General features: G+C 31.7%; 3 protein-coding genes across 10 annotated transcripts in view; 1 reads left to right on the top strand and 2 right to left on the bottom strand.

The window, feature by feature from the left end:
* Positions 1–1,303, top strand: part of LOC145321472 (uncharacterized) — a 3,382-nt gene extending 2,079 nt beyond the window's left edge. Inside the window, exon 3 of the mRNA XM_080162893.1 lies at positions 1,252–1,303. Coding sequence (XP_080019019.1) covers positions 1,252–1,303 — 52 coding nt within the window. The remainder of the gene's footprint in view (positions 1–1,251) is intronic.
* The window catches only part of LOC145321574 (uncharacterized), an 85,760-nt gene extending 76,091 nt beyond the window's left edge, over positions 1–9,669 (bottom strand). For 2 of the 4 annotated variants that reach the window (XM_080163011.1, XM_080163012.1), the window contains exon 1: positions 9,621–9,668. The gene's annotated coding sequence lies outside the window, so the exon portion shown is untranslated. Of the gene's footprint in view, positions 1–9,620 lie in introns of all 4 variants that reach the window. The other 2 variants (XM_080163013.1, XM_080163014.1) reach the window with 2 other exon arrangements.
* Positions 1,413–22,021, bottom strand: LOC145321573 (uncharacterized). Of its 5 annotated transcripts, none has more exons than XM_080163006.1 (23): positions 21,754–22,021; positions 18,731–18,788; positions 18,267–18,380; positions 17,734–18,023; positions 17,243–17,312; positions 16,416–16,536; positions 15,658–15,827; positions 14,937–15,202; positions 14,049–14,517; positions 13,602–13,663; positions 12,959–13,005; positions 11,169–11,246; positions 9,973–10,040; positions 9,283–9,368; positions 8,324–8,927; positions 8,084–8,194; positions 7,676–7,719; positions 7,395–7,544; positions 6,818–6,910; positions 5,479–5,591; positions 3,870–3,995; positions 2,725–2,896; positions 1,413–2,058 (listed from the first exon to the last, which is right to left on the bottom strand). In XM_080163006.1, exons 1-21 carry the CDS (start codon positions 21,865–21,867, stop codon positions 3,902–3,904), a joined length of 3,222 nt encoding a protein of 1,073 aa, XP_080019132.1. In that variant the 5' UTR covers positions 21,868–22,021; the 3' UTR covers positions 1,413–2,058; positions 2,725–2,896; positions 3,870–3,901. The 5 variants fall into 5 exon arrangements, with proteins under 5 accessions (XP_080019132.1, XP_080019131.1, XP_080019134.1 ...); XM_080163005.1 differs by having other exon boundaries at positions 2,729–2,896; XM_080163008.1 differs by having other exon boundaries at positions 2,729–2,896; positions 12,959–13,002.
* Between the last annotated feature and the right edge of the window lie 999 nt (positions 22,022–23,020).

The raw sequence follows: 23,020 nt of genomic DNA, 5'->3' as shown, positions 1-23,020 counted from the left end.
AGTACTAAAGATAATTAGATAAATATGTAGCGAAGCAGGAATAGTTATTTCTCGCATCGTATTATAAACAGCTTACCGCGGATATAGAATGTACAATTATAAGATTAAAACCAGTTTTTTTATCCCCGAGGTGCCGAAGGCACCGGCTAAAAACTGGTTTTAATCTTATGATTATACATTTTTATATTCGTAGAAAGCTTGATATAATACGATGCTAGACATAGTTTTTTCGTATGGATGAGAACCGGTTCCTATCCACCGGATTCGAATGAATACGAGAAACAATATTTCATATTTTGTTACATATCCACTCAACATACCCTCACTTATAAAAGCTTCTCTGAAAATAAGAATAACATAACAAAACAATAATCGCAGATTTTAAAGAAATAACTTCTAGGGAAGGGTTATCTATCTAAAATAGTCCCATTCCTTTTTTTCCTATCTTTACTCAAAGACATATTTTTAAAAATAGCTACAATCATCATGTTTAAACTGGATATACTGACTTTTCCTGACTGAGTTGTATTGTACGCTTTCTATTGTTACCTAATTGCTACAGGAATCCTCATGTCAAAATTTATATTGTAAGGATAATCCTTAAATAACTTTTGAAGTTGTAACGCTTTTTATTTAAGGAATCACTATGCAAAATTTGAAATCGATAAGACAATTCTAACATGCCTAAATTAACGGAAAAAGCTATCCGTTACGGACGGACGTACGTACGGACCGACCCTAATTATAGAAAAGCATCGCTTTTAAAAACCATGTTTGTCTAAGAAACACTAAATAAGATATACTAATAATTCCTATAAAAGAAGAAATAATAATACCGGTGAAAATATTCCCTTGTTTGTTATTTACGTTGTTTGATCAATTTTATTGGATTGACAAAGTTTTAATGTCGTCTTCGACAAAAAATTATTTAGACTTTCGACTTTCTCTTTATTCGCCCGTATGTAATGTGCAGGGATCTAAGGAGATAAGACAATGGCAAATAAATACCCAATAATAATACACAAAATTAACCTTTCTGTAGATTAAAATTAGTGGTTGAAACGTTTTAACACTCAACTAAATGAACCAAAGTTGTTGAGCAAACAAATAAGAAAACTTTATTATAAAACTTTGAGAACCAGTGTTATATACACCCATTGCCCCCTCAATCCCTGGTTGCTTTTCAAGGAAATATCCCTACTCTTATAACTAGCTCCTCCGCCCCTACCTTAATGAGGCTCTATATTTAAGGAGTCTTGAGGGTGTAGACAAGTGGCCTAAAACCATCCCGGAATCTAAATAAGCATTCTTAAAACGCAAAACATAATCGATTTAGTTATTATCGAAATCTTAAGCTACAGACAAAAATACTTATAAATTTATATAATAGAATAAAACTACGAAAAACAAAAATTTTATCAATAAAATCCAAATGTATTTAATTACTGATACAATATTTACAATGAATATAAAAGCATGCAATTACAAAATTATATCTTGTATGAATAGAAAAGTATAAAACATTTTTAAAACAGTAAATTCTTGCAGGTATCAATAATTTTCATTTCAAAGAACGAGTCCTAACTTTTGTGATTTTGTTTTAACCCATTCGTGACGAGCTCCCAAAGTTCAAAGTTTTGATTCACCGGGCTTCAACAAAAAGATTTTTTCAATAATTACTCAATAGAATTTAAAAAGTAAGGTGTCAAATTAAAGATCTTACTATTTTTGTTCATAATGGCAATTTTCTTCTTTTTTTGTTACGTTTTAGTACCTTAAAACCAACTTAATTTACAAAAAAACTCAAATTACTTTAAAAATAAGAGGTCTACAAAAAAAACCTATTGCACATCTAAATTCTATGGATCATTTTATATCTGCTACTTACTAAAAGCACCGACTAGCTATTTAAAAAAAAAACACAAAAGTTAGGACACGTTCTTTAAAAAATAAAACAAAGACTATAAGTTGCTAATGACTAAATTAAAACCAAGAAAAAATATGCTATTTACAAAATTAGGTACAATATTTGATTTTTATCACGATATCTGGGTATTTCTTAAAAGTAAAATGTAAGTAAGATTTTAATATACAGTTTTAATTACAAAACCTTAAGATTTATTTTCCCCTTGTGAAAGGTAACATTATTAATGACAACGTCCATAAGTAGTGAAGAACAAGAAATCATAGATGGACAAAAGGACAAAATATTTTGTAGAGGAGATGTCCATTGTCCAGTGCAGTGGTTATATAAAAAGAAAAAAATTGACAGGAATAATATAAAACCCCAAACCATTATAAAAATGATAAATATGTGTTTTGTTGTATGATCGACAGACCAAGTTTGTTATATGCTGAAAGCTCTTTTTTATTTCAACCAAAAAAATCAGCAGTCTTTCTCTACTAGCAGCCAAAAAGTCATATTTTCTTCATAGAATTACAGTCGGAATAAAGTGAATTATAGAGTAGATGTGCAGTAAAATTTCTAAAAATACAAGTTAAGTTAGCTTTAAGGATAAATGTAGGCAATGGGGCCGAGCACCGCGGCCAGGTTCCATAGTTTTGTCGGTAGCGGGGAAGGGAGGGTATTAAATTTTCAAAATTGAAAAAAAAAATACTAAGAGGATAATACCAGGTATGCTTAATTGAAACACTGTCTCCCCAAATTTTTTCGAAACATATTTCATTAGATATATTGTAAAATATTCGAATAAAAAATCTTACTTACATTTCACTGGAATAAGTATAAAGAAGATTATCACTTAATAAAAGAGTCAAAAATAAATAAAAATAATATTAAAACGTTAACTTAAAAAAAAACAATTTGAGTTCTTATAGTGTTATAATCAGATTTTGATACAAACATTTCACGTTTTTGGCTGATTTTCTTTCTCACCTAAACAATCAAAAGTTAAACGATATTTTTAGTGCTCGAGCCCTAAACCCCCACCCCATTTGATTATTTTAAAATAAGGGGGGTTATTTAGATTTTTTGCTTATTCTAAACCCTCCGGAGCTGCCTAATACAACCCAACCTAACCTAAAGTGATAAACAACTGTCCCCCATAATTGTATTATTAAATTAAATCTTTTTCTAGCCCCTTTGGTCTTCTATCCCTTACTTAACCTAACTGTTATTTTAACAAAAAAATATATGGCTCTTCGAGTTCTTGATTATCAAGTTAAAAGTTTTTTTTTATGATACAGGGTTATAAAGGGATAAGACAATGGCCGACTAATTGATGCATGTTTCCAATGTTAGTATACAAAATTAGCCCTTCTGTATATTACAATTTAATAAACCAAGCAATCAAAATTCACTGAATTTTCCCAATGTTTGTAAGCCAATGAAAAAGAAAACGTTATTATTAGGATTGGCAATCCGTCTAATTTTTGGACCGGATTCGTATTCTTTCAAGAATCCGTCTAATTTTTGGACCGGATTCGGATTCTTACAAGAATCCGTCTAAAAAAATAACGGAATTTCCGCGGATTCCGGATTCCAGATTCTAGCAATAAAGGCTGTTAAAAAAAAATATATTAAGGGATTAAATTTTACCTGGTACTTGTAAGAATCTAAAGCTGCGTTTTTTCATATTTTCACAGTAGCTTTTCTCCTATTTCTTGGTGGTATAGGTGGAGAGAGATGGGGGGGAGGGGGGTATCTTTGCCTTCAAAGAGGGGGGGGGGGGGAGGTGAAAGAAAAAACTCAAGACGCTAATTTTAGCCTTACAATTAAGAATCCGAATCTGCTATTAAAAAACAGATTCTGGATTCCAAAATTGGCCAACATTTCGGATTCTGGATTCGAATTGCCAACCCTAGTTATTATAAAATTTGGGGACTTCTCTCTCTCTGGTTATGATTACCTTTCAAGCTATTTGGATTCTTGTTGTCCTTGTTAATTATGCCAGAGCTCAGTTAAAAGTTTTGGATATTGTCCTCTGGTCTGCCCAACGCTCATCACAATCCGCTCAAACAGTTCTTGAAGATGCCTGAACATATAAAATTGTTAGAATTTGTTTCATGTCTTACACAAGTGGGGGATGTAACCCTGCGGGGCCTATGCCTGTGTGACACACATTTCCCTACCCTCTACTTTACCCAACATAACCTAATCTACCTGCTTTTAACAGTTAAATCTATCTCAACCATAACATTTATAAATTAGTAACTACTGCTGCTTCATAACGAAATATATTTCAAAGAAAAAAATCTTCATTATCAATCGCATCTGTAATAGAAAACAACAACATAAATGAATGAAAAAAAGCATTAAGAATTATACAAAAATAGTCAAAATTTTAAAATATATCATAAAAAATAAAATTTTAAATTCACAGCTACTGTTTAGATCTTTACTTTGACACAACCAAACAACAAATAAAGGAGAAGTGGTCAAACTAGCTGTGTAATAAGAGAGAGAAAGGGAAGGGTATATAGTATGAAAAAAAAACCATTTTTTATAACAATTGCAACTGCATTTTAAATCAAGTTCTACGATTTAACAATTGTTCAAATTTTCTAATATGAAATTTTTCTCGTGCTAATCTTATCCAAGGATTATTACTTTTAAGTTGCTCAAAAGGAACAAATTGTAAATGGCAAGGGTTGTGGCCATTTTTGTACCTGACAAAAAGTAAAACAAATAAAAACTGCAAATATTTTAAATTTATTTTAAATTAAAGGGATAGAGCTATTTGTGCTTAAGGTGAAACTTTGATGTAAACAACCCTTTGTTTTATTATTTGCACACATTTTATCTCGCTGCCTAGATTTTAATTATTTGAAAATAGAATTATATCAGGTATTTCATCTTTCGTCATTGCGGTTGTATATCAAGGGGGAGGGGGGGGGGGGGTTAATGCAACCATCTCGTAATCAATGTATAAATGGCACTTAGAATTCGAATTTCGAACTGAAATTTTGCATGAGTAATCCTTGGTAGGTCTATTTTCCCTAAATCAAACAAAAAGTTGAAAAAGTAACGCCTAACGGCTGGAATCTTAGTCGTTTCGCTATTTTTTGGCTTTTTTACTATGCAAATCTATCACGAAACCTATCTCCACATAATACTCTTTGCTGTTCCAAAACGTTTTCAAACGATTCTAGCCGGTAGTTGCTGGTAATATAAATCTAAAAAAATGTTTTTTGAATCATTTCACATGATTTAAAGCAAAAATATGTTTTAAAATGTTGATTTCTACGTAATTTATGACAGATTTGCCCTAAAAATAGCCAAAAAAAAACGGTTAAACGGCTGAGCCGTTAGACGTTACTTTTTCATTTTTTTGTTTGATTTAGGGAAAATAGACCTACAACTGAATACTCATGCAAAATTTCAGATCGAAATTCAAATTCTAAATGCCATTTATACATTGATTACGAGATGGTTGCATTAAACCCTCCCCCCCCCTTTATCTCCCATTGTCTTATCCCTGAGCTTCGTGAATAGTAAAGACTATAAACTTTACTTACTCAAGTGCATCTAGAATGTCAAGGATATTCCTGACTCTGCTCTCATACTCCAGAGTCTTGGACTTGACATATGTCCTCAGTAGGATCAGGTAGGTGTTCTGAACTTCTTTCACCTTAATAATGTAATATAATAGATTGATAACCATAGAGAGGCTGCCAAACACAATAAAATGCCCGACTTAAAAAGGAATTTATAGTAGACAAACATTTTGATTTTATTTAGTCATACATGATGTTTCATTCCGTCCGTCCGTAACGGATAGCTTTTTTCGTTAATTTAGGAATGTTAAAATTGTCCTATCGATTTCAAACTTTACATGGTGTTTACTTTAATAGTTAGGTAAGATTTAGAAAGCGTAGCAACTCTTTAATCATTACCAGAATGTCCGTACGTCCATTTTAAACATGTTGATTTTTTAAGCTTTTTTAACAACAAAAGGGGGGGGGGGGAGTAATGCAACCATCTTGTAATCAATGTATAAATGGCACTTATAATTCGAATTGCAATCTGAAATTTTGTATGTGTAATCCTTGGTGGGTCTATTTTCCCTGAATCGAACAAAAAGTTGGAAAAGTAACGGATGCCGGCTCAGCCGCTTAAGGGGTTTATTTTAGGGCAAAATTGTACATCATACCAATAAACTTTAAAAAAAATTCTAGTAACAGCTGTTTAACAGAAAGAATCGACTAAAAAAGGCTGGTAGAAGCTACAAAATGCAAAGAATATCATTTTTAGACCGAATAATGTAAAACTATCATTCCTCCGTAATTAATGATAGATTTGCCCAGAAAACAGCCAAAAACCGAACTAACGGCTAAGCCGCCAGCTGTTACTTTTTCCAACTTTTTATTCGTTTTAGGGGAAAAAGACCTACCAAGGATCACTCATGCAAAATTTTAGATCAAAATTCGAATTCTAAGTGCCATTTATACATTGATTACGAGTTGGTTGCATTAACCTCCCCCCCCCCTTTTATGTAATCTAATCATCCGATTGGTGTGATTTTTGATATATTGATTCCTGGGACAACAAAGTATAATAATATAAAAAGCGAGGCAACTCTATAATCAAGTCCTAAAAAATGTAAATATGTCCATAAACATTATCCTGTATCAAGCAGTTTTCGACAATTTACTTACAAGTTTGCTTCGACTCTTATACATTTATATTCTGATTATTCATTTCTGACACTATACAAGTGTTAATGTCCGTTTGTCCTACCATGTCAGTGCTTCGTTTTTATGGATGTTGTCATCCTTGTTTCCTTTTAATTATAAATGTCATAAATCCCAAAGGAAGAATACAATGTTTAAGTACCTATTAAAAAACTACAATTACCTTGCTGAAATAAAGAACTCTTTTCTTTTCATTAAATAATGTCACAGCAGTCAGGATGGCAAATTCAACATTATCCAAGTCCAAAGAAAGAACCTAAATTATAAAAATATGAGTAGTTGGATGTACATTGTAAAATGTTACAGAAGTTAGGTATAATCAACAAGCGAAATAAATCTAAAATAATATTTGGGGGCAGATGGAAAGGTCGTCCATTTTACTATGTGTTGCCCCTCAATAACAGCTAAAAATACGTATAGGTTTCGTGATTTTTCCACCGAATTATTTCCGTTGTTAGTATAAGATAACAATGTTTAAGGGATCTTAAGGGAGAAGACAATAGACGAACTACTTGGTTATAAAACTTTGGGTACCAGTGTAGTTTACAGTTCAATTTACCCTCCTTCCCTGACAATGTTTGTCATGTTTTTTTTTCATTTGAGTATTCTTGTAAAGCACACGATTTTAAGTAAGAGGTCACCCAAAATTTTAAGTAAATGGGTCTCACCCTCCCCCCTCCCGCATTTGAACTCGATGCTAGGGACGTCCACACTAGTAACCGCTTCATAGACCGTATTACCTTATTGAAGAAAGAAGTTATGGGACGTATATCATCAGTAAAGAACTCTTGTGACATGTTGTACACAACTTTGGGAGAGAAGACGACATAATTCGTGGTTGTACTGTAACAGCGGGATGTGCGCAGCATCACGTTTTTACTTGAACTTCCCTAAACAGAAAATGTTCATGAAAGTTTACTATTCATGAACAGGACTGAGGAGTTTTTCATCACAAGTCAATTACTCTTTTTTATTCTTAGGTCTTTATTTATTATCATTCAATATTTATAAAATAAATCACCTTTAAAATTGCAACTTGGTCTTGTTGGTTTAAAGTTGATAGACCTAAAAATAACATGAATTAAATACCGCTGGCGGCTAACCACCTACAGGCCTCTAATATTATTTTTTTTGGTGGGGGGAAAATAAAATTTTTGTAGGGGCGATTTCTCTTGAGATGGTGTTGTTACCCTACCTCAAAATATTTATAAACCTTCCCAGGACCTATGAGATACCCTATAAAAGAGAACCATATCGGTTCAGCAATTAGCGAGATCCTTTGGTACAAACAAACAGACAGACAGAAGGACATCCAATTACTTTAGGGATTTGCAAAAGAGAAAAAGTATATTTTTTTAATAAATCAAACTTTAATAGTAAAATATTTACCTATTCGTTTCAATAACTTAATTTCAAGTTTATATCTTGCCTGGTAATCGTTTACAAAACTCAAGAACCATAAGAGCTGACAGGTTGGTTGTCTCCAGGAAAATACTTGTAAATCTTCCCATTATACTCCATTCTAACTGGGATCGGTATTCTAAATAAACAAATATTTGCAGTGCTGCAAAAATGATGAAACTGCAAGTTATAATTAGTTTATAAAGTATATTTCTAGAAAATGTAATGTAAAATAGAACATCATAATTATCATTATTAGTATAAATACCTATTGCACTTAGATCTTCAGGTCTCGGATTTTCCAGCAGCTGGGCTTGAAAGAAGTTTAACTTGTGAATAAATTCAAATTCCTCTTTACTTAGCTGAGTTAACTGTCCTGTAGAAGTAACATGAGAAGTCGTCTTTGGTGTTGAAACTTGTGAGTGTTCTATAGGCACTGTCAATGATGTAACAGGAGCATGTAAAGATACAGCTTGATGTAAGTTTGAAGCTACATTAGAAGAATTTGAATTGGATGATGATGGCCTAGTTAATGAGATTGGATGGGAAATAGCTGGGCTTACTGATGATCTTTGCCAATCCTCTGATGACGTTTCTTCAGGTGACATTGAAGAACCCACAGAGTCTACTGATGAAGGTGGAGGAGTGTCCATTGGCAGGGATTGGTAATTTGGCAACATTTCTTCACTTGAAACATTTGATGAAGTTCTTAAAACAGCATCAATGGATGGTGATATTATATCAGTACCCTGAATGGATCCTTGGGGAGCACCATTTGTTTTTGATTCAGAAAATTTTTTTGATTTTTTGTGTTGACTATGATTGGTATAAGCGGATTGAAGTGCTAGAATTGGTTCCAAATTGTCAGGTATCTAAAGGTATTTAGAGTAATAAATCTTTAAATGTTTTTTTTTTGTAATTATAATAAATATAGGTTAGCAATGAAGATTAATGAAGAAAAATTAATTGCTTCTAGGCAGTTTTTGTTTTACGTCCAAAAAAATTTAATTTGCGATGACAAGTCACATTTTTAAAAAAATATTGCAAGTTACAAGATTTTGTCATATTTGTTTTGTTTTATTCTCATAAGCTTAATGTTTTTCTTCAATTGCATGTGGGTGGCTTAAAACAAGCTTAAACTCATGTTACATCTATTTGTAGTGTTGTTTTTTGGTTTACCTAATTTTTAACTTAATTGTTTTTGTTAATATCTAAAAAAAACATTACCTTTTTCATCCTGTTAATTACACATTGTATGGACATACCACGGGCAAGACAAGCAGCAAATCTACAAGCTTTACATCTCTTTCTCTATATTAATGTTCTTGGATGTAAAACAACATTCAGGAAAGTTTCATACTATATATTTAATGTAAAAGTTAAAAAAAGTGTATTTTTTTGTATTATTACTCAACAGGAGATGACAAAAAAATTCAAATGATTTTCCTATATATTCTTTATTTTAAAGTTAGTATGTTTTTCAACCTATTTTTAAAAAAATTACACTATTCTAAGACATGAAGATATATTTCGATTTTAGCAATCATTTTCAATTCATTTTGTCTCTTGTAGAAGTGAATCAAGCAATATTAGCTTGGTCGTTTATATATTCTTTAAAAAACTAGATTAATGGGTTACCTATTAAAGTAGCTTTTAAAATTTTAGACGAAAAATTTTAAACTGTTACTCCTGTGCCCGCTAGGATGGAGATATTAGAATAATATTAACTCTCAGTTATGTGTAATGACCATATTTAAAGTCGTTTGTTAAAGCCCTCTATCTTTTCATACAGAAAAGGAAAAATAAAAAGAGGGGGGGAGCGTTGAACAACACCCCATTCGTCCTGTAGGGGTTAATTATGGTATGGACATACTTTAGTTATAAAGGAGCTGTGCTGTCTGCTATCCATTGATCCCTGAGCTCCGAAGACTTGACAAGACTTGGAAAACTTGCAAGTATACATCAGACATTTTGTCACTGTTCTCCTAAATTATCAAACCTAATGTTATAAACAAAGTGTGATGTTTTCAGCGAAGCATCTCTATAATAAAGTCTTAAAATGTAAGTATGCTTATATTTAGCATTTACCTGTATTCAATTTATTTTAGGCTAGATTTTCGCGGAATATTTCTTAGGACTTCTAGCTAATTTTGTCTAAAGGGGAGGTAAGTTGTCAGTAAGCTTCCAATCAAAAGCGATAACTAAGTCTAAGCGTTATTAAATATGTATTTAATTATGCTATGCCTTTTGTCAATATTAGGAACAGGTAGACTTAGTAATCGCTTTTGACTGGAAGCTTACTCACGCCTTTACGGAATTTTAGCACAACCTACCTCCCCCTTTATGCTTTAGTACTTTATATAATCTAAGTTCGTTTGTTTGTATCATTTGTTGAGCTCGGTTTGTTGGATGCTTTGATCTATGTTTTTTTTAATTGATATATAATATTAAACATGCCATGGACTTCTACAATTAATTTGAAATAAAAGAACTAACCAGTCTTTTTTTAAAACATATATTTAAAGGGAGGGGGCGGAAGTGACACTTTTTTAAACCAAAACTAAAAGTCAAAGGAATTCATCTTTAAAAAAGGGTTACAGCTCTGAGATTTGGCATGGTAGTTGCTTTAAAGAGGTACAATATGGAACTGTGAAGAAACGGCGGCGGAACCGCAACTCCCGCCGATAATAAATAACAATTTTCAATCATCTGCGATAAACTTTTTCTTCCATAAAAATTTCTCTTATATTTCCACTTGACACTTTGAACATTTCAAACATGTCAAGTCAATATATAATATATAAGTGTCAAATATTAGTGTGAATTGAAAGTAGGAGGGAAATTCTTTCGAAAAAAACTTTGTATCTCAGATGATTGAAAATTGTCTAATTTGGCGAGAAAGGACAAAAAAAAAATTCGGCGGAAAACGGCGGTTTTCGACGGGAGAGGCAGTTACGCCACCGTTTCTTCACAGTTCCATATTATACCTCTTTAAAGCAAATGCCAAGTCAAATCTTGCCTCCATGCCTCCCCACTTTAAAGTAAGTATGGGAAAAGACACAAGAAGATATATCAATGTTAATTAAATAAATTTGAACAAGAGATTGGATTACCTGAAAAATCCTTTGCAGCCTTCACAAGCTAAAACGTTGTAGTGACAACCAGAAGAAGGAGACCCACAAACTAGACATCTAAAAATAGTTATTTTTGCACAGTATATCCGTGGATATTAAAATGAAAAATTATAAGATAAAACCAGTTTTAATAGCCCCGAGGGACAGAAGGGTTAGTCTAACTTGTATTAATTCTATGATTTTTTATTTAAATATTTGGGAAACTTGCCTTAATTCGATGCTATACAGGGTGAGTCAGAAAAAACTGAGTTTTCCGATTTTCTGATACAACCAGTAGGAATATGGAAAAAACAATTATAGGTTCTTGTTCTCTATAAAAATATACATTAAACTTAGAAAAGGTGTTTTTGAATATCTCTGAAAACAACAGCGCTTTTTAGAGCATAAAGATTTCAAAAAGTGTGTGTGATGACTTTTTCGGCCATTATTTTGTACTTTTTAGGTAGATTTACTTATAATAAAAAATGTCTACCATTTTAAAAAGATAAACAAACTTATTTTTAGATTATTAAAATTTTTATTCAACAGATTGTAAATATTTAACATCTTAAAAATACAATTTATTTAAATCAAATTATCACATTATAAATCAAACGTTTTGTTGTAATCTATTGTCAAGATTTAATACCCCATGACCGGAAAACCAGCTCATGAACGGAAATATTTCATCTTGTTACCTAAATTCCTCCCCCCTCCCCCTGAATTTCCTCTATATTTGGTGCAAGACTGCATTTAATCTCCAAAATCTCCGCCCCCCTTTTGACAAATTATACTTGTGTGTTATAATCTATCATAATAACTTCATTTAAATAGGGTAGGGTTTCTAAAAGACATTTTTATTTTAAAAATTCAAACCTTGATAACTTTTTTATCTTAAGAGATTTTTTTGTCAAATAAAAAGGTTTTTTTTTCTTTTTACTATAAGCTACGTTATTATAGAAGATTCTTTTAAACCACATGCATCACAATCAAGAAATATCAAAAAATGACAAATTGCAGTATTCTAAAAATGCTTTTGTGAAGAGCCAAAAAGCATTTCACCTTTAAAACTCATTAAAGTACTTTTCTTAGACCTTTTTCTAAATAAATATTGGAATTTTAAGATTTTTTTATACAAAACAGATGAGTTATTTAAATTTTTCTTGATAAACATTTTTCACACAAGGCATTTTTTGACACCATACACCTATCATAGAGGCCGCATTTTTAGAGATAATGAAAAACACCTTTTACAAGTTTGATGTGCTTTTGTACAGAGAACAAGGACATATAATTATTTTTTCTGTATTCCCTATGGTTGTTTCTGAAAATTGAAAAACTCAGTTTTTTCTGACTCACCCTGTACATAATTTTCAGTGTTTAAAAGAACACATACAGTAGAAAATAATAAAAAAGGTTTTAACTAAAAGTAATAACAAAAAAACAAGATGATTTATTCAGACAAGTTAAGACTGTTAGACAAAGTACACTTTAATTTTCAAAGATTGGAACAGACTTGTGTTTGAAAAATGGGTTGGGTTTACAGAAAAAACGGCGACAGCTGAACAGATTGTAAAGAAGGAGGAGTAAGTCATCCATTCACTTGCTCTTTTAGTTTTGAAATAAAAAAATTTTGTGGGGGGGGGCGATTTCTCTTTAAAAGGAGGAGTTATCCTTTCCAGAAAAATAGTCACAAGCCTTCCCTGGACATATAAGAAGCCTCAACACAGATATAAGGATGATAGGAATAACAGTTCAAGAAAATTGTTTTAAAATTAATCTTAACGTACCCTTGATTCGTTCTCACAACTTTCTCTTTCCACTTGGATAATCTCTGCTGAAATGAAAACAAAATAAAGCTAAACAAGTGTCAAATGCCTTGTTTAGATCAAGGTGCAATAAACTACAAAGTAAGAGGATAATTGTGATTCCACAAAAGGTACCTGAGTTCTGGCTAACAATTCCAAACTTTACTTTGATTAAACATTTGTACTCTTAACAAATAGTCAATTTTTTTCAGTGATTTTAGTTGAATTTATAAAGTAGTTGAATTACGGCCCCTTGGAGTTTAATTAACTTATTTTATTGTTCTTTCCCTTTGTCGTTGCAAATAAACTAAAAGAGAAATCATGACACATTGGCATAGGTCTTTTAAATCTTAATCCAGAGGTGGATTTTATAAAGCTAAAAAATATGTTTTTGTTTCAAGCAAAGAAATGCCGCAAAAATCAAACAATTTCGCGGCATTTTCGCATAAAGGTAATAAACGATATTGTATTTCGGATTTATCACATTATATATGCTGTTTTTAGTTGTTATCTGAATGTTATTGATTTAAACGCAGACAACAGAAAGAACAAAACATAACAAAAATATATTTTTAGCTTTAGAAAACTCACCTCACGATTGTTAAAGAAATGAAGGAAGACTTACCCCTTGTTCTTTTTCCAACTGATATCTGTACAATGTCTCAGTTTGTACTAGCTCATGAGCCTTGTTCAAATAAAGCATTTAATAAATCTACCAATACTATCTACAATACGTGTCCGTTGGTTCGTCCTTCTGGATAAAGTTAGAGATTGGCAATTTATCGTAAGAGTAAGAATGAACTTAGAACTCTGTAATTTCTGGGGAACAGTCAAATGAGTTACCTAGGCTTGCTTGTTTTGGAAAAATTAGGATTAAATAAAATATACAAAAAAAGGTATTTATTTCAGACCTTCCTTTAAGTCTGTTTATGGTAAAGCTTTGGCTTGCAAATCATCGAAACCAACCAAACTAAAGCTGTTTGAGAGCCGTTTGACTGTTAGCAATATCAAGTCATAAAAAAAACTTTTTTTAGATTATTCTTGGAATAAAATTTTTCATAAATGCTTTCCTCCTGAGTGGTTCTATTTAAACAGTTTGCCTTGGAAGTGTGTGTAGGTGTATGTCTATATTCGGGCAGGCTTACTCCAGTGTTAGTATTTAAATTTGAAGAGAAGGTTTGATTATTGAATTGTGGTTGGTGTGCATGTTGAGACACGTGATGTGCAAGTTGCATAATCATGTTTCCTTGGTGGGTCAGCTGATGACTTTGTTGGATAGAAAATTGATCACCATTTGGATTCAGTTGTACTTGATGTACATTATGTCTAAGATGATCGATTCCAGGTTGTGAAGTTACAATATGTGGAGTTTCAGGTACAGTTGAGTTTAAACTGGAGGACATTCCATGAAGTGGAAACTGATTTGTTTCATTTGCTTGTATTTGATATTGAGTTTTATTATCTTGTCTTATCACACCATTTATACTATGACTGAGGTATGAAGTGTCCAGGTATGATTTTAGATTCATTGTAGGTCCATACTAAAAAAAGGGAGGGTGGGGGTTCTGACACTTTTACATGGCAAGTTTAAACACTTCCTTTGTCTTTGGAGTGAGAGGATAAGTTATTACTAATAAAAATTAACATTTATTTCTTATAACCTACCCCAACACTCTAATGGCAAAGCAACGGAACACTATTTACGTTAAAAAGTCAGAAATTACCCCCTCCCCCCTAAGCTTCAGTTGAAAAAGTATATATTAATTCATTCAAGAAAATATATGTATATGACATAGTAACAGAATAAATAGAATGATGTCTGTCTGTCTGTTGATTTGACCCTTAAGATCCTGCAATCATCTAGCCCTATTTGGTCGTACATTTTTACAGAATATGCCTAATAGTTGTACCATAGTTCCAAGCTGGATTAAAGGTGTGTTGCTGGGTATATAACTTTTACCTGGTTTGTTTCAGGAATGTTAGGTTGAAAAAGTCCACTCTTCTCACAATAATTGTATTGGAGAATTTGAGGCCTTTGCTCATCTACTTGTTGTAAATCTGGTCTGCATCCAAAACTCGCAGAATTGTGTACTTCTTTTATGTTTTCATGTGGAGAAGTGTCAAAATACAGTACTTCATCAGTGGCAGGAATAGCATGAGAATCATCAGTATGAAGGCTTGTCTTTTCTTGTGTATTGTTGCTAGGGTACAGATTTGTCACTGTATCTACAATTTGATCAGGTCTAAAATATGCCGTGTATTTTTAAGATCTTTAAAAAAATTAAAAGGCTGATTTTGACTAGCTAGTTGACAAAACTGCCTGTGTCTAAAAAGAACTGGCTCAAAAAGGGTTCTAAAAAAATAAAACTAGAATAGTTTGAATGAAATCGTATGCCCTTTTAAAATGAAAAAAAGGTTTCTGTCCTTTCCACCCCAACTTCAATAACACACAAACAAACAGACGTCAGCCACACATTTTGTGGACCATCATTTCAAGAGTCCACAAGCCAATAGAATTTTTTTTTAATCGGTGGAAGAAGTGAACACTAGATGCCAAAAAAAGGCATATAAAACGTTCAAATAGAAAGAGAAGTGGTGAAAAACTCTGTATTTTTGTGCATTTTCCTGCTTTTTAAAAGAATAAAGAAAAAATGTTTTAAAAGTATGGGCATTATTTCGACCTGTTCCAACATTTTTAATTTTAGATGAAATTCTTTGCCAATGAGAAGGATGGTTTTGCCAATTTGAAGGCTGGGTTTGCACATGAGAAGGCTGGGTCTGACAAAGAAATGGATTTTGACTTGATGGAAGTAGACCTGGTGAAGGCTGAATACGACCATCATCTGAATCTTAAACAAGAGTTGAGGATATTTAAAATGAGAAGCACAGACCTATCCTATTAAATGAAATAGTAAATTTTTTTTTTAGTTTGTCGGTTAATATCTCCATGAAAGGGAACCAGTTTAAATACGCTTTACATGTGGCACGGAATGTTTTAGACTAAATAAACTTAAGTCTTAGGATAGAATAAGGATATTTTTCTTTTACTTAAAATACAAAACTCCTAGATTCACTTTCCTTCTTTTAATGAAATAGCAATTCAAAGACAACTTTCATTGGACTCATTTGCATGGAAAAACCAATGGTATTTGAAAAGTAAAACAAGATATTTAGTTCCAGCAAATTATTTGTTTTGTAACTTACATTGACTACTCTTGGGTTCTAGGACAAACGTAGAAGTGACAAACGTTGGAGTGGACACCTAACCCCTTCAAGGGGCTTATTTGTATATTCATATCTTAACCTTACCTAACCTGCACAGAAATACTTTATTAACCTAATATTTTAGACATTCCTGCGTTTGGCCACTTCGGCATTTACCCTGAAACCTTCTTTTGGACAAACGCATCCATATTTAAAAATCCTCAATTCTATCCCTGAATATTCAGCATCACAATGAATAGGAGATTGAGACTGTTCTGAAAAGTGACCAGCACTTGGATTTGTTATTTGTGTTGATACAGGATGCGGATACTCATCTTTGCCTGATGTAACATCTTCTATGTAAACCAAAAAAGATTAGGTTCAAATTATTACTGCTGATAAAAAGTCTCTTTATTTTTCTTATTAGAAATTTAGAACCTTAGAAAAATCTTTTAAATAACAAGGATGGCATAATCCTGTAAATTAACGGGGGTGGAATTTCAGACACTTTTGCGTAAAAAGGGAGCATAGGCTTTGACTCTTGTGAGTGAGATCATGAGGTTATTTGCTAAAAGTTTCCTTTTGGATTGCAGTTTCCTAATATTTAAAAAAGTTGGATTTAGCCTCCAGGTGGTCTCTGGACAGGTAAAAATTAAGAATATTTTTTTAAGAGTCAGACGTTCGCTTATAAAACAAAATATGCATCTTTTTAAATGTTATTTACATATTTGAAGATAAAAAATGCATATTTTGTTTTACAAGTTGACCTTTACCTAACTGTTCAAAAAAAAAATTTTCTTAATTATTGAGGGTTCTTGAATAATTACAGTAGTTTTACAATTACATAATGACTTGACCAACAATCTCATGAGAGCTCTATGATTATTACCTCACCCTAGCCGAGTATGGCAAGTGTCCCAAATTAAGTCACCGCAGAGGACCGGACCTTGGGATAAGATTTCCATGTTATATATACAAAAAAAGGTTCAAATCAGCTGATTATGACGGACATACAAAGGGACCTAATTTTATAGAAGCTAATATAATAAAAAGTTATTCTACCTTGTTGAAAACAGTTATTTTCAAATCCATCCTGGGAGCAAACATCCACACAAATAGGGGAATCTGCGGACTATAAAAAAAAACATTTAAATATCTAATTGTTTTAAGTAGCAAAAAAACTTTTTCCTTTTATTCAACAATTCATGTATTTTAGACTAAATTAATGCATTTAATATTTTCGAGTTACAACCTATAATAGTTCATCCTTATAATAAAGTAACAGGATGTTTGTCTGTCTTTCCCGGATCTTGCTAACCGCTAAACCGATATTGTTCTATTCCGCGGAGTAGCTTTAGGATTATAACTATTTTTGATAAGGGTACAAACACCCTCCCGAAATAAATCTCCACTAGTAAAAAAGATCTAACCCCCCCCCCCCCATTAAAAAAACAACATTTTTTTCAGTAAAAAATGTTCTTTGAAAAAAAAATTTCACTAAAATGTACCAGTCAATTACCTACCTGTTTTGTTCCAAAAAATCTTAATCATACCTTATCAAAGTAATTTGAATCAGGTACAATAAAATCATTATTGTTAACAAGATCAGTAACATCAACTTTTATAACTTGATTGCTATCCACTATCAAGTCATCTGTAGTCTCGTCATCTACCAGAGCTTCATTTGTAGATTTTGTAGGACTTTGCAATGGAGAGATGTCACCAATATTTATTGTTACTAAATCAGCTGATAGCTCTATAGGCTTGTTTAGGACATTCATAAGTATGTCTTCAGCAACTGTTGATAAAATTGTGTTCTCATGCATTGCTTCAGTTTCTGGGACTACAGGATTAAGAGGTAAAATCTTTTATGATTTGACAATTGACAGTCAGAGAATATTATAGTTTTAGCCTTCTACAAAGCTTATAGCTGGAAAAAAAAGGTGATAGATTCGAAAAGATTAGGACAAATTAAACTTAAGAAAATAAAAATATGTGGTTTCTACTACTGCAATATAGGAACGAATTGAGATCAGGAAAACTAGTATTTATATATTCAGCATTTATCTTATCTCTTAATCCCTACCTAGCTTTGATGAACTTAGTTGATTTTCATTTTTAATTTCAATAGCACCTTCACTGATTTCAGTAGCTACGACCTCATTGAGTTCAACACCAACTTTAATGATGGTCTCATTTTCTAAAATAGAATGGATAGGTAATTTAGAATTATTTTTCGTGAAAACTTGGTTAAAATAATAAACTTTGGGGCAATTTATCAAATTTGGATTTGTTGGTTCATTAAGTTGAGTATCCAAACATGTCAACCACTAATTATACCGAATCAAAAGAAGTGGTACCTAATTTATAGGCCATTATCTTATCCCTTTAGATCCCTTATTATAATAGCGACTAGGGCATCAAAATATGAAAACTTCCTATCATTCCTGACTTTTCTTTCTTAATCTCACACTTTACCATGGATTAACTACAGATATAAAGTATAAAATTTCTGTATTCTAAAACTCTGTAATACAATTTGAAAATAACCTGAAATTGGTCCTTTCTCAAGTGATTTGTTTCTGATATCGTTGATAACACATAAATCCTGAGCATAAAAACAATATAGGTATTAAATAGATATTTATAATCATCAGAAACTCATCAGCCGCTCACTGTAAATATGAAACACAATATAAGCCCAACTAACAACAAAGACATTAACAATCATAGACGTCCAAGGGGGGTGGGGGCATTTTTAATACTAAATATTTAATAAAATTTAAATTACCCCCCCTAAAAATTTTACCCCGGGGGTAAATTTTGGGGGGGGGGTACACAACGGTCTAAGGGTGGAAATTTGGCAAAAAAGTCATGATCAAATTTTCTTATTTTAACTTGATATTATTGATTTACATACCCCAGCTCATGCATAATGGACAAGGAAAAGAAAAAATAACGTTTGGAACTAAGTTTTTTTTTACTTCAAAGTTGGGTCAAATCAATATTTTTTGAAGGTCAAAAATCTACTTTTTATTTTCTACCTAGATATGAAAAATAATTTTTTTTTGCATAAATATCTATTAAAAACTTATTTCGTTCATATTCTTTACAAATATATACACCAAATCAATAAATAAAAACATTTTTACTATATATTTTACCTTATAAGTGTTAATTTTATGCTTTGAAAGTAAATTTATGAAATAATTTTCGTCATTTTTTTACTGAAAAATTTAGCAAAAAAAATTAGTTTTCGTCATTTTACTCCTAGTTGCGCTACCGACCCCATACCAAACCATATATGATTCTAAATTTTGAGAATATAATACAACTTTTAGTTAAGTTTCCAGAGTGGGGTCGGTAGCGCAACTTTAAAAATTTTTAATCTGAAAATTGCCTGTAAAACCTAAATTTGAGGGGGGGAGGGGAATTACAAATCACAACAGCAATCTTAATTTCTCTGTTATTCCATTACTATTAAAGATAATTGAGTAAAACTTTTTAAAATTAATCAGTAATTACTTGAGGAACAATAATTTTAAAACCGCGACTTACCCGCAGTTTCCGCAAAAAAACCGCCGCCCGCAGATTTTAAAAACAAAACATTTGTTGCATATAGGTCATTTCTTTTTTTGATTTGAGTGTTTAGGGAAGGTGTTTGCAACTCTAGTCCTTAAAAGGAAAGTGCAAAAATAAATTTTCTAGTAGCGTAGCTACTTTCAAATTCGCAAAGTCCGTCAGTCTGTATGAATCGATATATAAACATCGTGAATTTCTTTGCTACGACTCAAGACGGTTGAAAGAAAATCTTTTTATGAACATTATCTGTACAAACAACCATCTAGTGTAAGATTTATTTGGTCCGTCGGTCTGTGGTTAATTCTCTTACAGACATTAGATATCTATAGGGTAAATTTACTCTACTACGCAGTTTTATTTTGTAAGAAAGCTGATTTTTTTGTGATGATTAAGCTCACCAACAAGCATCTACTCTTTAGTTCACTTGGTCCCCTTATCTGTCTGTATAACTCTAAGAACATTAAGATTTCAAAGAGTAAATGTGTTCGTTTCTTCTGTCTTTTTTTATAAGATACAAAGCATTTTTATGTTATGATTTAGCTGGCAAATACTGTTTTAGTTTATTACTTGGTCTACTGGTTTTTCTTTACTGTTCTAAAATGAATTAAAGTTTGTTTGATATCAATTTTATGATGGCTATCTTATTTTTGGTTAGATACAAAAAAAATTAGTTCAGTTATGAGAATACTTTTTTCCTTTAAAACTCAGTCTGATACCTTTAAAAACAGAAGTAAAATTTTAACTTCTGGTTGGGCTAGAAAGGGGGGGTGGGTGGCGGTGTTGGCCCCCGTAGGCCCTTGAGGGACAGTACTAAATTTAAATAGGTACTTAAAATAGTAGACTATACATGTAGAAAAATACACTTAAGATATTTTACAAAAAAAATTTTTTCAATATCTTAAATAGGAAGCTCGATTATCCATTTTATTTAAGTTTAAAAAGACCTAACCCATCTTAAATAAATTATAAATATTAAAAAGCAGTTGTAAGGGGATAGAAAAAGGTGTATTATAATACTTTTAATCAAATAGATCACTCTTTTCTATTGACTCCAAACAGCCAAATGAGGTAGCAAATAACACGGCGGAATTCGGCGGTAGATGGCGGTTTTGTCGGGAAATCCCTATTATTTATTAATAATCGTTTACCTAGGGTAGTAATTGAATCAGGGAAAAAATTTGGTTCAATTATCTCTAAAAATAACAGAGTAGTAACAAAAATTATATTTTAAAAATCACCCCTATTTGGTTACTCCCCAAACATATTCCTGTGCACGCACCTATACATGAACAACTTTAAAAAGTTGCCTAATGTAATATATTACTCATAACTTTTTATTTCAATGAATTCGGACTGGTAGAAGTGTAAATATTTAAATTTGATTAAAGCTATACCAAATTTCCACTAAACCCCTTAAATAGACCATAGTGGGGTAAACAAAATTTACCCCTGTCAACAGATTTCAGGGGGGGTAATTACCCCCCCCCCCCCAAGCAAATTTTACCCCCGGGGTAAAATTTTTTTTTGGGGGGGGGAAATTTGCGGCGCGCTTCGCGCGCCATTTTACCCCCCCAAAAGCGAATTACCCCCCCCCCCCAAAATAAAAAGCTTGGATGTCTATGTTAACAATGATTCCAAATTGACAGATTTAAAAGTTTTTAAACAAGGATGATAAATAAATCACGAAAACTTAAATATCTAGGAATCAATCTAGCACCACAATAAACAGACATATTTTAATGAAACTTTATAATTGGTGCAAATATATATTAAACTTATTTAATCCCTGTAAATTTCGGTTGTCTATCTTGAAAAGTAGCCAAGAAAATCACTTTCCCCCCTTTCAGACGCGACATTTCAAATTATTGAGTAGCTTCGCTAAATATGAGTTCTTATGTAAGACAGAGCGAGGAAAGAAAAGCTTTAAAGAATACTTTAAAATACTTATAACAGAAGAGTTTAAAAATCGAATCCTAAAAGATGTTATAAACCTGATTTTCTTGATAGTCTAGTTTTTCAAAAGATTGAATTTTCTGGTCATTAAATTTTAAAAAGGTAGAAATGTCAAAATCACTCTTTTCACTTAAGTTTTCTTTTTCGTCCATTTTAAGTTGGAATTAGGTTGAGTTGAAACAATAAAATGTATGTTAGTATCAGAAAAATCTTGAATAATAACACCAAAAAATAGCAAAATTGACATATAAGCAAGCTCGATGCCTTTTGTTATTGTCCGTCTAGCAGACGGGATTTTTAAAAAAATCATTTTATATCATTATTTCAAAATATTTATATTCATTTTAATTTCAATAAAAATTTTAAAAATATTAAGATTAATTATCACGAATTAAATATACTTTTTATTATTTATAAACTTATTTTTTTTAATTTTGAATTTCTAAATTGCAAAGAGTCCATAAAACTAAATTAAAGTCTGAACTCTTTGCAATTAATAGTGGATTTTTATTGAACATGGTTGCCACTCGGTTTTTTCAATCTAAAGATTGTAAGGTTAAATTAATGGTACCCGCGCGTTGTCAAATAAACCTATTGCCCTGATAGCCTAATTAATTGACCTAATAATTTTGAAATTTAATAATTTTGTTTCTTTACATTTGAAACTTTCGAGGTTAATATTTAATCTTGATTATTATATTTAACACAGAATTTTAGTAAAAATATTGTGGACTTGTCATTTGTTTATTATGGTTATTCTTACAAGATATAAAGATAGGACAATGAGCGATAAACTGGTGTACATTCCATATGATGATTTACACAATTACTACTTCTGTAGATTACAACTAGTTGGTAAAAGGTTTGGACAATTAACTTAATGAACCGACCCATCAAAATTCAATAAAATTCCCCAAAGTTGATTAGCCAACGTGTGAGAAAACATTATACTAAAAATTTGGGTACTAGTATACCAAACAGCCCAATGTCTCCTCCCTTCCCCGAATAAGATCCTAGAAAAAGTTCCTATATTTTGTCAAAAGTCTAAAATCGTAAATAAATTTTGGGAACCATGATATTCATTGTCAAAAGTAAACGTGCTTCGTTATGGTTCTTAGTGTCGACCTAAAGTTAAAATTTATATGTTAGTGACTTTGTTTACATCTCCGTATTAATAAAAAAGAGTTTGTCTTTATAATAAGATTGGTTTTAAAATTATTTTGCAGTAAAATAGCATAAAATTGAATATAGTTAAAAAGGTAAATTGTTAAAGAATTCAAATGACCGAATATATAAAGATATTTT

This window comes from Acartia tonsa, chromosome 6 (genome assembly GCF_053477335.1).
Source record: "Acartia tonsa isolate MP-2025a chromosome 6, ASM5347733v1, whole genome shotgun sequence".
NCBI lineage: Eukaryota > Metazoa > Arthropoda > Copepoda > Calanoida > Acartiidae > Acartia > Acartia tonsa.
Note: the sequence above shows the minus strand (reverse complement) of the source record. Positions and strands in the feature narration are given on the sequence as shown.